At 44.3% G+C, this 14,505-nt stretch overlaps 1 protein-coding gene across 2 annotated transcripts in view; it reads left to right on the top strand.

Annotated features, from left to right (window-relative positions):
- PI4KA (phosphatidylinositol 4-kinase alpha) overlaps positions 1–14,505 on the top strand; it is a 261,800-nt gene that overhangs the window by 9,450 nt on the left and 237,845 nt on the right. For both annotated transcript variants that reach the window (XM_033956600.1, XM_033956601.1), the window contains exons 7-9: positions 2,040–2,106; positions 7,958–8,106; positions 8,876–8,941. In XM_033956600.1, coding sequence (XP_033812491.1) covers positions 2,040–2,106; positions 7,958–8,106; positions 8,876–8,941 — 282 coding nt within the window. The remainder of the gene's footprint in view (positions 1–2,039; positions 2,107–7,957; positions 8,107–8,875; positions 8,942–14,505) is intronic.

The following is a 14,505-nucleotide window of genomic DNA, read 5'->3' on the forward strand; positions in this document are numbered from 1 at the left end:
AGAACCAACACCCGTGACTGGTGAATTCACCAAACTGGGGTTAATTGGGGGACCATCATTGAAATTCACTGACCCCTCACCACCCTAATTAATATAATTGAAAGCTCCAAAGTTCCAAAGTTCCAAAATATGGTTACTTATCTTGTGTAACGGATGGTTTGGTCTTGATGTTGTTCCCCAGAGGTGAAGTAATAAACTTATGTGCTTAAAGTGTCTTGTATAGTACCTGTTGTGTGCTTATATGTATGTAGCTGTATCTGTTCTGTGGTGGAGCTGTGTGTGGCTGTGCCTGTTGTGTGCTTAAACTCCGTGTGTAAGCATGTGGTTTACACTGCTGCTGTCTATATAGTACCTGCTTTGGAAAGGAAGTAAGCTGCCTCTGCCTTGCACATTTCCTGTTTCTTGTGTTAAAACACAGCAGTTGGGTAATGGAAGCTTCACTACTCAAATAATTGGGTAAAAAATGCTCGGAACTAAATAATCGCACATAGAATAAAATCATAAAAATACATAAAATCACAGCTAGGAGGTATTGTTAAAAGTACACTTTATTAGGGTGGCAAGTCAAATGCGCGCAAGACAAATGCGCATGGACAGTTGCGCGCAGACAAGTGAGCGCAAGATAATTCAGCGCAAGACAATTCAGCGCACAAATATGCAGAGCGCGCCACAAAATATTAGCAACACAATCACGCGCACGTTCACATAAAGATGTCATTGTCATCATACGTGACGGTGTTTTGCAAGTGCATTTTTATCACTATGGTTACCTAGCCTCTTTGTGCTTTGAATATAAGTCACGTGAATACATTTTTATAACACATGTACAGTGGAACCTTGGTTTGCGAGTAACCCGGTTTGCGAGTGTTTTGCAAGACGAGCAAAACACTCAGCAAACTTTTGCCTCGCAAACCGAGCATGTTCCGGTGTACGAGCACCTCCCCCCCGCTCTAACTGGCATCGCAACCCCCCCCCCCTGCGAACACCCCCCCTGTGAGAACCGCAAAGCACCCCCGTGCTGAAAGCAGCATCCGCCCGCCCTTCCTCCCAAACACGATCCTTACCCCTTCTGCTCGTTGTAAGGCTGAATGCGAGCTCCCGCCTCTTGCCTGGGCTGGGCCTTGAGCATCTGCGCATGCTCAAGGCCTTCTGGCTCTCGTTCTCTCGGAGATCTCGTTCTCTCCGAGAGAACGAGAGCCAGAAGGCCTCGCTTTGGGGAAACTTGCTTTGATATACGAGTAACTTGATTTACGAGCATGCTTCTGGAACGAATTATGCTCGTAAACCAAGGTTCCACTGTATTAAAATATTGCCTAAACCCTTCAAAAACTATGTGTATCATACTAAACCACCTGCTGTTAAGCACACTTTGTTTAAGAGTAATAACAGTCAATGTTCACTTCACAGAGATAACTGATCTTCAGTGTCTCTGTGAAGTGAACATCGACTGTTATTACTCTTAAACAAAGTGTGCTTAATAATAATAATAATTTTATTTCTTATATACTGCCAAAGCCATAGTAGTTCGAGGCGGTTTACAACGAAGAAGGGCTGGACAATCAGCGAAAATGGTACAATGTTACAGTCAGAGAAAATTAGGTGGCAGAGAAAAAAATGGTACAACAGAGAGAAAAAATGGTACAACAGGTGGTTTAAAATATTGCCTGTCATGATTCTGCCAAAATCTGCAGTAAGGGCAACAGATGCCACAGTTGCCAAATAGATGGTGACTACCTAAAGGAGTGAAGAAAACTAGAAAATGTGAAACCAAATTAGATAAGAGAGAATATGAGTAACAAAAGGAAGCGGTTAACAAACAAACACTTATTTTGTATATCAAGCCCTGTGTTTGTTTGGGGGTTTTTTTGAGGGGGAGGTTTTTTCACAAAAGGGATACCTCTGTTTTGCTAGGTTTGTTTTTCTGTGTTCACTCTTCAAGCTCGGTGTAATCTACACATTCATTTGAACTTCAGCCAGCCAGCTGCAAACAAGCTTCTGTTGATGAATAAAGTCTGACTGTTTTGTCCTTGCTGTTCTAGGTTAGTTCTGACCAGGCAGTGCTTCCTCCCTGTTCCCCTGGAGGAGGTTCCGTGCAGTACTTTGAAGGTAAAGACTTGATTGCTTAGTATACTTTTTTTCTTTTTACAGTGCATCCTGATTTTTCTTATGGCTTTTCTGAATCATAGAGACAAGGAACAAAGATTTCCTGGCTCTTTGGGCATTTGTGTTGAAAGAATGTGATGGTAGAGTTTAGCCATTACTAGGTCTGTACTGAAATTTGTATTCAATTCAATTTTGGCCTCAAATACATTATTCGTATTTGGCCAAATAGTGGTTTAAATTTATTTACAAATATGGACAGCTCTATTCTGCTAAACCCGACTGAGATAAACCCTTGATCTCTGATTTCACGTTGCTTCTTTTATTATTTGCTAAAGCTCAATGCCCATTTTTCGTATTCATGTTTATTTGGCCGCATAATTTTTCATTATTTGTTCTACGACTACAGTGACTTTGGCCAATTTCAGAGTTATGTACTGGTCTTGTGTTTCAGCATAAATACTAGGTCGGTATGCAATAAGACCATGCTTATTAAGGACTAGATTGCAGAATCTCAGCCACGTCTAGCTGAAATTAAATGAGGATCCATTGTTTGTGCCCATTAGGCTATCAAGGGCTTCATAAACCCAAATCCTTTATGCAAGGAAATGGTTTAGCTATTATTCACAAAATATATATATATTTTTTAAATTCTTTATTCATTTTTCATCTTACAACAAGTATTTCAATAAATAACATTTGAACTTAAAAACATCACTTGATATTCTATTACAATCAACTTAAATTAATGAATTAAACCCCCTCCCTCCTATCCTTTCCATATCATATGCATTCACATATATTATATAATATAATCTTTCCTATTAATCCAAACATTTAATAAAGAATCAGAACCCCCTCCCACCCCTATCCCATCATTTCTTCCAAAGTCTTTATTCATTTTTCATCTTACATCGAGTACACAATATTACCGTATTTTCACGCATATAACGCGTGCGTTATACGCGTTTTTACCTACCGCGCATACCCCGCGCATTATACGCGTGAGCGCGGTATACAAAATTTTTTTTACATAGTTCCCACCCCGCCCGACGCCCGATTCACCCCCCCCAGCAGGACCGCTCGCACCCCCACCCCGAACGACCGCTCGCACGCGCTCCCACCCGCACCCGCATCCACGATCGGAGCAAGAGGGAGCCCAAGCCCTCTTGCCCGGCCGACTCCCCAACTCCCCGACAATATCGGGCCAGGAGGGAGCCCAAACCCTCCTGGCCACGGCGACCCCCTACCCCCACCCCGCACTACATTACGGGCAGGAGGGATCCCAGGCCCTCCTGCCCTCAACGCAAACCCCCCTCCCTCCAACGAGTCGGGACAGCGCACGGAGAGGCGGGGCAGTGCACGGAAAGTCAGGGCGGGTGAACGGAGAGTCGGGACAGCGCACGGAGAGTCGGGGCAGTGCACGGAAAGTCAGGGCGGGTGAACGGAGAGTCAGGACAGCGCACGGAGAGGCGGGGCAGTGCACGGAAAGTCAGGGAGGGTGAACGGAGAGTCGGGACAGCGCACGGAGAGTCGGGGCAGTGCACGGAAAGTCAGGGAGGGTGAACGGAGAGTCGGGACAGCGCACGGAGAGGCGGGGCAGTGCACGGAAAGTCAGGGAGGGTGAACGGATAGTCGGGATAGCGCACGGAGAGTCGGGGAGGGCGAAAGGAGAGTCGGGGTGGCCAGAGGAGAGTCGGGGCGGGCGAAAGGACAGTCGGGCTGCATGCGCGGTATACCCGTGAGCGCGGTATACAAAAGTTTTTGTACATAAAATCGTGGTTTCTGCGCGCTATACCCGTGTGCGCGTTTTACACGGGTGCGCGTTATCTGCGTGAAAATACGGTACATCAATTGTACTTATACACATCACTTGAATTTCTTTCAGTTATTATCTTAAATACATGGAATTTATTCCCTCCACACCCACCCTTCCCACAAATATTTAAACATAAATTTTGTATAAATATTACATTCTTATCTAATGATTAAACCTTAAATAGAACTTTATACCACCCCCCTTCCCCATATTATAAATGTACTTTCAGTGGAAAATGGCGTCTAATCATTGAATAAGTTGTCAATGGTCCCCATATCTTTTTAAAATTATTATAATTTCCTTTTTGTATGGCAATTGTTCTTTCCATTTTGTAAACAAAATATTTTTTAAAGTGAAGATGATGGATTCATCTGTACTGATTCCTTATGTTTGTACGGAATCTATCCCCTTTTAACTTTAGAGAATGCCCTCTCGTTCCCTCTACCTTGGAGAGGGTGAACAACCTGTCTTTATCTACTAAGTCTATTCCCTTCATTATCTTGAATGTTTAGATCATGTCCCCTCTGTCTCCTCTTTTCAAGGGAGAAGAGGCCCAGTTTCTCTAATTGCTCACTGTACGGCAACTCCTCCAGCCCCTTAACCATTTTAGTTGCTCTTCTCTGGACCCTTTTGAGTAGTACTTTGTTCTTCTTCATATATGGTGACCAGTGCTGGACGCAGTACTCCAGGTGAGGGCATACCATGGCCCGGTACAGTGGCATGATAACCTTCTCCGATCTATTCATGATCCCCTTAATCATTCCCAGCATTCTGTTCGTAGTGAAAAATACAGAGTTACAATAGTCTATCTGCATAGTCACAATATGAATGCAGTCAAAATGTTCTTGAGTACCATTGTTCTTCACTTTAATAAACCATTTACATGTTCAAACCTTTTAATCTATTATCCATCTAGTAAGAACATAAAAATTGCCATACTGGGACAGACTGAAAGTCCATCAAGCACAGTGGCAAACCCAGGTCCCAAGTACCTAGCTAGATCCCAAGTAGTAAAGCAGATTTTATGCTGCTTATCCTGGGAATAAGCAATGGATTTCCCCAAGCCATCTCAATCATGGCCTGGTAGTTGGTCAACTATGAAAGAATTTTTATGGAATTATATTGTAAACTTTGCCATACAACACAATCATTATGTTTTATTGGGAGATATGAATTTATACCTCGAGGACAAGAATGATTCTAATGTTTTTGAATTTTTGGATACTGCAGTTTTTAAGGTATATGATACCATTCTCATATCATAGGACATCAGTTGGATATATTAGCTGTCTCATCAGATTTTTCTTCTGATATTTATAGCACAGACGTACGCTGGTCCCCTTTGATATGGTTAGACCATTTTTTTACTTGAATTTATATTGAGTTGGAAAGGAAGTTTCCAAATAAGAGGTCTTGGAAAACTGTATGCTATATACAGTACAGTTGCTCGAAGATAATTATTAATTTTTTTATGTAATTTGTTTTGTAATTCATTAGAGATTAATTGTTTTATATTGTAATCAGCATGAAACTGTTTTTTTGGGGGGTAGTGGAATATAAGTTTTTTAAATTGTAGTTGCAATTGGACTGCTCTGGCAGGAACCAGGGAAAGGAAATTAACAGGTGTGAATACATTTCTTGTTTTGCTATTATTCCTTCCTGGGTTACTTAGTAAGAAGACTAAGATGCCAAGATAATGCAACCAGTAATACACACTCAGGTAATTCTTATACTTAATTGAATATTGGGAGTTCAGATTCCACCAATTCAAACGAACTGGAATGGAGTGGTGCTCTTCATAATTCCCTTTTATAATTTTTGTTTCTAGTTTATAACTTAATTTTCTTTATAACTTATGTAGTTTAAAATTTAACTTATCATTTTAGTCCTTCCGGTTCTCCTTCCCGACGCGTTTCGGGAAGACCTTTGATAAAGATACTGGAAACGCGTCGGGAAGGGGAACCGGAAGGACTAAAAAGATAAGTTAAATTTTAAACTACATAAGTTATAAAGAAAATTAAGTTATAAACTAGAAACAAAAATTATAAAAGGGAATTATGATGAGCACCACTCCATTCCAGTTCGTTTGAATTGGTGGAATCTGAACTCCCAATACTCATTAAATATAAGAATTACCTGAGTGTGTATTACTGGGTGTTTTTCACTATATTGGTGTGTGAACAAAGTTAAGTTGAAGATAATGCAACAACATCTTAAAGGCTGAAGTTTCTTCCCTGTAATGAAGTGTCTTAGTTACTTTGTGAAAATATGATATAAGGAAACTCTTAAGCTAGGCTATGTGGTGCTGAAATGCTTGTTCCTCTTTTTCTTAGATCAGAGTATAGAGAGGGGGTACGATTGTAGGCTGATGCCCATGTATAAGGTTACTAGATGTCCAGATTTACCTGGACATCTTTTTAGAGGACTGTCCGAAAGGCTTTGACCCTTGTCTGGGTATTCTTTCCTGCCCCCCACCTACCTCTGGTTCAGCTGAGATGTAATCTTTGGGCCGGCTGACTGCAGCAGCAGCGAGGTGAGCCTGCTGCTGTTGTCCTGCCCCAGAATCCGCCTACACAGGAACAGGAATTCGCTCCAGAGAGAAGGCTTATGGGGCAGACCGACAGCAGCAGGCTCACCTCGCTGCTGCAGTCCGCTGGCCTGAAGATTACATTTCGGTGGAATTGAAGGTAGTTGGGGGACGGGGAGGGAGAGAGATAGAAAGAAAGAAAGAAAAAAAAAAGAACCCGTGGGGGATGGTTTGGAGGGAAGGAAAGAGAAGCATTGATCATTTTACTAAAGGCCTTATATTGAAGAAGAATTTTTCTATACACTTCTCCCTCCTTATTCACGGTTTTTTGCTTGCTGGCTCCTCCCCCAAAATTACATCAGCTTGCATAGAGAAATCGCTGATTTCAAGCATTTACAGAGAAAATTGCCGATTCCCAGCACTTTCTTCACCATGTTATGTCTCTCCTTCAGGAACAGGCCAGGTCTCCCACCATGTTATTCGCAGTTTCACCCTATTCACGATGGTTTTTAATAGAAAACAGCGAATAACATATGAAAAAGTTATTTGTGGTTTTTCTGTATTTGCGGTTCTGTTAATCCCCTATCACAGCGAATATGGAGGGAGAAGTGTAGTCCTTTTCATGCTACAATTTTTGTACTACTTTGCACCATGCAATATGTGTTTGTTATCTTTGTTGTATATTTATTTGCAAAATGTCAATAAAATAATTGAACTTAAGAAATGAGTGAAAGGTTGGTTGGGGCAGGGGCAAGACTAGTGAAAGATGGGGGATTAAGGTAGGGGGTTGGGGTGGGGTAGGTGGGGCAAAACTGGTGGTAGACGGGCCCAGGATGGGATGGGGTGGATCAGGGGTGGGAGTAGGATGGTGTCATGTGCCCTTTATTTTTGACTTCACATATATGATAATCTTACCCATGTAGATTGCTGATGTAGTAAAGTGTGACAAAAGCCAGTTCTCACAGCCTGAGCTTAATTAACAAGTCTAGGGCAAGGGTGTCCACCCTGCGGCCTGAGGGCCGCATGCAGCTCGGTAAAGTATTTTGTGCGGCCCCGGTCGAGGGCGATGCAGTGTTTCTCCTCTGCCACCGGGTGTTTACCGTCTTGCTGGCTCCCTCCTCTGTCTTGCTGCAGCGTTTGTACGGCCCCAGAAAAATTTTTTTCGGCCATTGTGGCCCAGGGAAGCCAAAAGGTTGGACACCCCTGGTCTAGGGTGTGATGGTAGCTAAACATTTCCATGCTGACCTGATGAAATAGAATCTGTGTTGGTAAATATGTTCCCCTTATTTGGGCTACAGTGATTAGACACAAGTGTCTGATTTAGTTACATTCTAAGCTGTGTGAGGTGAGGAAAGTTCAGGGTCGGTTCTCATCTCTGCTTGTTTGGATTCAGACATTATTACCAATGGTCAGGGAGTGTGTTAAAGCTATTCCAGTCTTTCATTTTAATTAAGTGCCTTTTGAGGGGTTTTTGCAGCAAAAATACAAATGTTTTCTTTGTTATTTTCCAGGTGCTTACCTACCTGATGGAAGTGCTCTGGACCCAGACTATTACTTCTCCAGAATTAGTTCCAGTTTTTCTGTGTCTCCCCTTATCAAAGGCATTAACAATAAAGAGTTTGATATTCCGCTAGACACACTTCGTCAACTGCTGCAGATGGTACATAGAGTCAGCCTGGGGCAATGTTCACTCAGTATAGTGGTTCACAAGCAGTCAGCAATGGCAGTCGCTACTGAAGCACAGTGGCCATAATACCAACAGCATCATTTTACATAGAACATAGTGATCAGAACTGAGATATCCAGGTCGGGTCATGCCCATTTTTGGTGATATTTTAGAAAAGGATCCATGACATATGCACTGGGAGCATAAGAGAAAGAGATAATGGTTACTGTGGATGGGCAGAGTGGATGGGCCATTTGGCCTTTATTCGCCATCATGTTTCTATGTTTCTGTGTATATTTGCTGGCACATGCAGCGGGATCAGCCATTTTACAAATTCCCACGTTGAAAAAATGAACAGTACAAACCTGGCAGCTTCCAGCTCTTAATTGTCAGATATCCAGGTAGGAGCCAAAGCTGAGGGATCCTAGTAGCCCATTATCCATTGGTGATGGTGGTTGTGGGGACAGGAATCCTTGTTAGCTCTGCTTTATTTTTGATTTGGTGAAGATTCTGACTGCACCTCAGGTTTCCTGACTGGGGGGGGGGGGGGGGGGGGGCGGTATAGTGTGAGAAATGTTGGTCTCGCACAGTCTGTGTTTCTGGAGTTTCTATCTGGCCCCTCTTTTTGTTTTATTTAGTTGGCTTAGGAATTGAATTACCATATGTGGAGGTGCTGCTCACGTGCTGACACTTTCTGCCCCTAGTCCCAAATGTATGTTTTTCGATGATATTTACTCTGTTAATATGCTTTGGTTTTGTGCAGGTGAAACAGATAGTCGGGGATCCTGTCCTCAAGACTCTAGATGCTGTGCTTGCTGAAGCAACTGAGGTATATTGCTCCTTTAAGACATGTCACCATTTGGGGGCCTAATTTTGCAACAGAGCATTATATGAGAAGTCCAAGAGGGTGCCTCTTTTTATCTAAACAATATAAGCACTTATGGGCCTTAATAAACTAGGTACCTAGATCTAATCTGTTCAACTTTTGCCGTTGGGATAATTTAAAATATGTTGAGGCAACAGAGCTGCTTCAGGAAATTGGACTTCTGTCAGACTTATTTGATTTTTTTTTCCAATCTATGAATTATTTTATTCCATTGTTTTTATTCCATTGTTTTTACCCCTATTGTTTTTATTTTATTAACTGAATTCTATTGTTTAACGGTTCCTCCCTTCTATTCCTTTTTACATATTCCTTTAATTCATTTAGATATCATTTACATAGATGGTGCTCCTATCTGTAAAGTTAGGATTTTCTATGAAATATTCTATGTTTCTCTCCTCTCCACTCCTTCCTGCCCTCCATAGTCCTCCCTACCCTCTTATTACACCTTCCTTTGTAATGTCACCTAGAGCTTGTATAGGTATGTGCGACACACAAACAGAAGAAATAAAATTAATAAATAAATAATCCCAGTTGTGGTGGAAATGCTAACACACATTTGTCAGCTCTGAGGCTGGTGTAAATGTGTGCAAATACCTGTGTATTTTATAACATATGTTGTAACTTATGCCCAGGAATACATTTACATGATACATGTATACCATATTTTGATGCACTTTTTTCCCCCAAAAAAGTGGGTGGAAATAAGGGTGCGTTTTATGGAACAAATACCACAACCCCCACCTGTTTTTAATCGCAGCAGAGCCCCCCCATATCTGCTTTTAATCCTGGCGCTTTCCTCTCTGGATGGCTGCAGCAGTGAGCCTCCCCCCCCAGCAGTGAGCCGTCACCCCCGTGCCTGCTTTTAATCCCGGCGCTTCCCTCACTGGACAGCTGCGGCAGTGAGCCCCCCCCCCCCCCGGCAGTGAGCCTCCCCCCTGTACCTGCTTTTATTTCCGGCGCTTCCCTTGTTGGATGGCTGTGGCAGCGAGAGGCAGAGCGGTGAACAAGGCAGGCGCACCTGCCTGAATGGCTGCAGTCAGTTCTTGCAACTCGTGAGAACTGACTGCAGCCATTCATGCAGGCGCGCGGGACCAGGCAGGCACGCCTGTCTTGTTCGCCGCTATACCTCTCGCTGCCGCAGCCTTCCAGCAAGGGAAGCGCCGGAATTAAAAGCAGGTATGCTTCTCATTCTACCGCTTGATCGCTGACTTCTTCAGCATGCTGCTTTTTCTTATTCTATTGCCTGGCATGCCTAGGAATGGATTCAGTTAATATAGAAAACATTGATGATCTGGATTTCCCTGGTTACTACTTGTTTGATTTGTTTTTTGTTTTTTTTTAATTCTTTATTCATTTTCAAATTGAACAGCTACTTGTTTGATTTGTTTTTTGTTTTTTTTTAATTCTTTATTCATTTTCAAATTGAACAGCTACTTGTTTGATTTGTAATCTCTTGGTATGTTTGTTCATCTTCTACAGCATGCTATTCTGCTGTTTTATTATCATCAATAAAAATTGTTTAAACCTAAAAACAGGGGGGGCCCCTGCCGGTATTTAAAAAAGGTACAGGGGGGGGCCCTGCCTGCCTGCCTGTCTGCCCTGCGCTCTGTCCTACCACTAGACCACCAGAAGGAAGACAGAGCCTGGCAGGGAGGGGGGAAAGGGTGCAGAGCTTGGCAAGGAGTATGGGGTTAGGTGCAGGGCCTGGCAGGGAGAATTTGGTTCAGAATGGGTTTTTTTCTTGTTTTCCTCCTCTAAATCTAGGGTATGTCTTATGGTCAGGTGCGTCTTATGGAGCGAAAAATACGGTAACTATGCGTCATTTTGTCAGCAAGCGTGTAAATGGCCATGCAGTTTTATTAAAGACCTTTTCCACATTGAAAGCAGATGTCACTTGTGGAAAAACCTTTATAAAATTAGTCACTTATTGTCAAAATTACCTCATCAGCAGACCAGTGCATAAATTAGGTCATGACTGAAAGACGGAAAGGGAAACAAGTTCTTATGTATGAAATAGCTCACAGAAGGGGCAGAGTGGTGGAGTAAAAGCGATCAGAACAGAGTGTACAGAGTGTGATGTAAAATAAAGAAATGAACCTCACATATAGGGATTTAGATACATGGATCCTCTCTGTAGTACTTTTGGGGAGTGAAATAATGTATCAAGTGTATTGTTAAGATAATTGTATGAAAATATATGACACTTGTTGTTAAATGAAAAAAATCAATAAAAAACTTAAATCAGAAATAATGTATGTTACTGGCACAGATAAATAAGAATCTCTCAAGGAGAGGTGATCTACTGAGTGAACATTTCAGTGTTCTTCAGTGCAGGGACAGGTAGTAGTCCTCAGAGACCTCTGGGGCAGCCTTCATTGTGTTTCTGTGGGGTTTTATTTTCTGCTACTCTGCCTCTTTACCCAGTATCAGGACAAAAAAGGGGAAAGTAGATTGGGGAAAAGATGCATGCTTGAAAGAAAAAAACAAGGAAAAGACTGCAGAGTGGAATGTACAGGGTGCAGGAATCTTTATTAAAAGTCTACAAAATTGTAATCCATAAAAATGGCTCTCATATACATGGAATATAGACCCAATACGGTCCATGTTTCGGAGAAACACTCCTTCTTTAGCAACTTACAAGTGGGTTATATCTCATCATGACCAGCAGGTGGAGACTGAAACAAAACTCTGGAATAGTATATAATAGGTGACTCTCCCTATTCCTATCAGTCTTCTTTCAGTCTCCAGCAGGTGTGAGTGAGATGTACCCATCTACCTTGGTTAGTGCTGTTGGAATTTGTTTAGGGATCCTAGTCCCCTTTTTGTGCCGGATTGAGCTTGGGTGGGCCTTGTTTTGGGGGTCTGTCTGACCTCAGGGGTATCGCATCCGGCGGGTCTCGTGCTGGGTTCCTCCCCCCTTTTCCTCCACCTCCCCAACATTTTTGTAGAGGTGCCTCAGCAGTAAGCCTTGTCCCTAGTTCAAGTAAGGCATACTTTGAGAGCCAAGTGGAGTCTGTTCTGTTAAAAAAAAATCCTGAGGTAGTGCCAATCTGAAGAGTTGCTTTCCCTTTAAATTTAATGTAATTTAATGTATTTTTCAACTAACCATCACTTTTCTTTCTTCTAGGTCAAGTATGGAGCAATGAGCACTTTAAAAGGGAAAAAGTGCTCATTGTGCTCCAGACGCAAGGCACTCATGGCCGGCCTGTGCAGACACTGTGCAGCCTGGAGCGGTGGGGAAGTCTCGATGGCATTGGGTGCCGGCAGCCAGGGCTCCCCGCCGCTAGTCGGCAGCGGGATTTCCTCAGCTGCCGACAGTAACAGTAAAAAGGATTCCCTTACCGCCGATGCAGCTGGGGATTACCTAACAGCTGATGCCTGCTTTAGCGGCTGGGACAGTTCAGGCTTCCCAGCCGCTACAAGCCCTGGAGGGGTTATTTTGGCGGGATCTTCACCAGTTTTGGCAAGAGGCCCCTCCATCTTGTCTGCAACTTCAGGTGACCTTCCCCCTGCATTAGAAAACCAGGGGCAGGTTTCTGCTGGGTCCCCTGCTGTGGCAGGGAGTCCCATGGGACCCCTGGGGGTTTTTCCCCCTGATTTAATTTTTGATTTGTGCAGAACCTATTTTCAGGTGGCTGGGGGGTCCTGCATATGCCCAGGGGGTTTCGAGGGGGGGGTTTCCTCCGCATCCCCTGTGGCTATGTCTCCCTCTACACTTTTGGCGTCCCCTCATCCTCCTCCCTTGTCCAAGTGCCCGAGGGTGACTTGGGACGAGGATTTGTGGTCGGCCTGGATGAGGACCTGGACCTTTTTGAGGATTTCCAGGATCCTCTTGCTGGTGATGGGGCGTCTGTTTTCCCAGCTTCTGGCGAGGAGGCATCCATGGTACCCCTTTTTCAGAGGGATGAGCTCCAGACCTAATTCAACAGTTCTCCTCGGTGCTGCGTTTTGAGGAGGCGCCACCGGAGGATCCGCCGGTGGGGGAACCCTCTTTTTAGGGGGATCTGTTCTGCTTCCCACTCTTTTCCTATGCATCAAGATATTCGGGATCTTGTCCTGATGCAGTGCAGGCAGCGTTTTGGTTTGCACGCTCAATGGCTCGTTTGTATCCCATCCTGGAGGGGGATCGGGCTACCTTGTAGTTGCCAGTGGTGAGCATGGTGATCTCAGCGATTGCTAAGCAGCATACTGTGCCTATCGAGGGCTGTTCTGCCTTACGGGACTCTGAAGAGCATAAGTTGGAGACCCTTCTTAAATAGAATTTTGATGTCTCTGCCTTGGGGGGTCCAGGCAGCTATTTGTGGGGGGCTGGTGGCTCGGGCCATCTTTTGGTGAACCAAGCATGTCCTGGATCATGAGTCTGATGACTGGTACTTGGTGGATCAGAAGATGGCAAAGATTGAGATGGCTGCCTCGTTCCTCTCGGATGCCCTCTATGACTTGGTTCGGACATCTACCAAGTCTATGGCTTTTGGGGTGGCCATGCGTTGTACCTTGTGGCTTCATGCTTGGTCGGCGGATTCAGCGTCCAAAACTAAACTCACAAAATTTCCCTTTCGAGGGTCTTTTTTGTTTGGAAAGGATTTGGATAAGTTGGTTCATACTCCTGACGGACTCTAAAGTGCCCTGCCTGCCTGAAGACCATGCCTGCCCAGCGGTTCGGGGTGGCACTGCCCAGGGGCATCTGTGGGAGTTCCGCAGATACCGCCTTGGGCATGGGGCTGCTCCTTTCCCGGCTTTGGGATTTTCTGGGGTTGTTTTTATCAGCACATGCAGTCCTTTCGAGGGGTCTGTCGGGGGGGCTGGGAATCCCTCCGCTAGTTCCCCTGCTGCCCGTCCTACCCAATGACTCCTTGCCGGCACCCCCTCTGGTTCCGGTAGGTGCCCTGCTACGTGAGTTTTTTCCAAAGTGGGCAGAGATCATGTCCGATCAGTGGGTTCTGGTGGTGGTGTGGGACGGATATGCTCTGGAGTTTGCCCGCTCCCTGCCAGATCTTTTTCTAGCTTCTCTGTGTCAGGTGGCATGGAAGACGCAGGCCTTTTGCCATACCCTTCAACAGTTATTAGATCTCAAAGCAGTAGTTCCAGTACCCCCTCAGGAGTGTGGCACCGGCAGGTACTCAATTTACTTTGCGGTGTCCAAGAAGGAGCGGACCTTTTGGCCCATCTTAGATTTAAAAGGGGTCAACAGGGCTCTCAAAATTCCATCTTTTTGCATGGAGACACTGTGGAAGTATTTGACTTCTCTCGATCTGATGGAGGCCTACTTGCATGTTCCAATTCGGGCCTCCCATCAGCGCTTCCTTTGCTTTGTGATCTTGGGTCAGAACTATCAGTTCTGTGCACTTCCTTTTGGTCTGGCCACAGCTCTGCAGATGTTCACCAAGGTTATGGTGGTTGTGACGGTGGCCTTGAAGACAGAGGGCATTCTGGTGCATCCCTATCTGGACGACTGGTTGATTCAAGCGAAGTCATCTCAGGAGAGCACCTGGGTCACTGATCGGGTG

This window comes from Geotrypetes seraphini, chromosome 8 (assembly GCF_902459505.1).
Source record: "Geotrypetes seraphini chromosome 8, aGeoSer1.1, whole genome shotgun sequence".
NCBI lineage: Eukaryota > Metazoa > Chordata > Amphibia > Gymnophiona > Dermophiidae > Geotrypetes > Geotrypetes seraphini.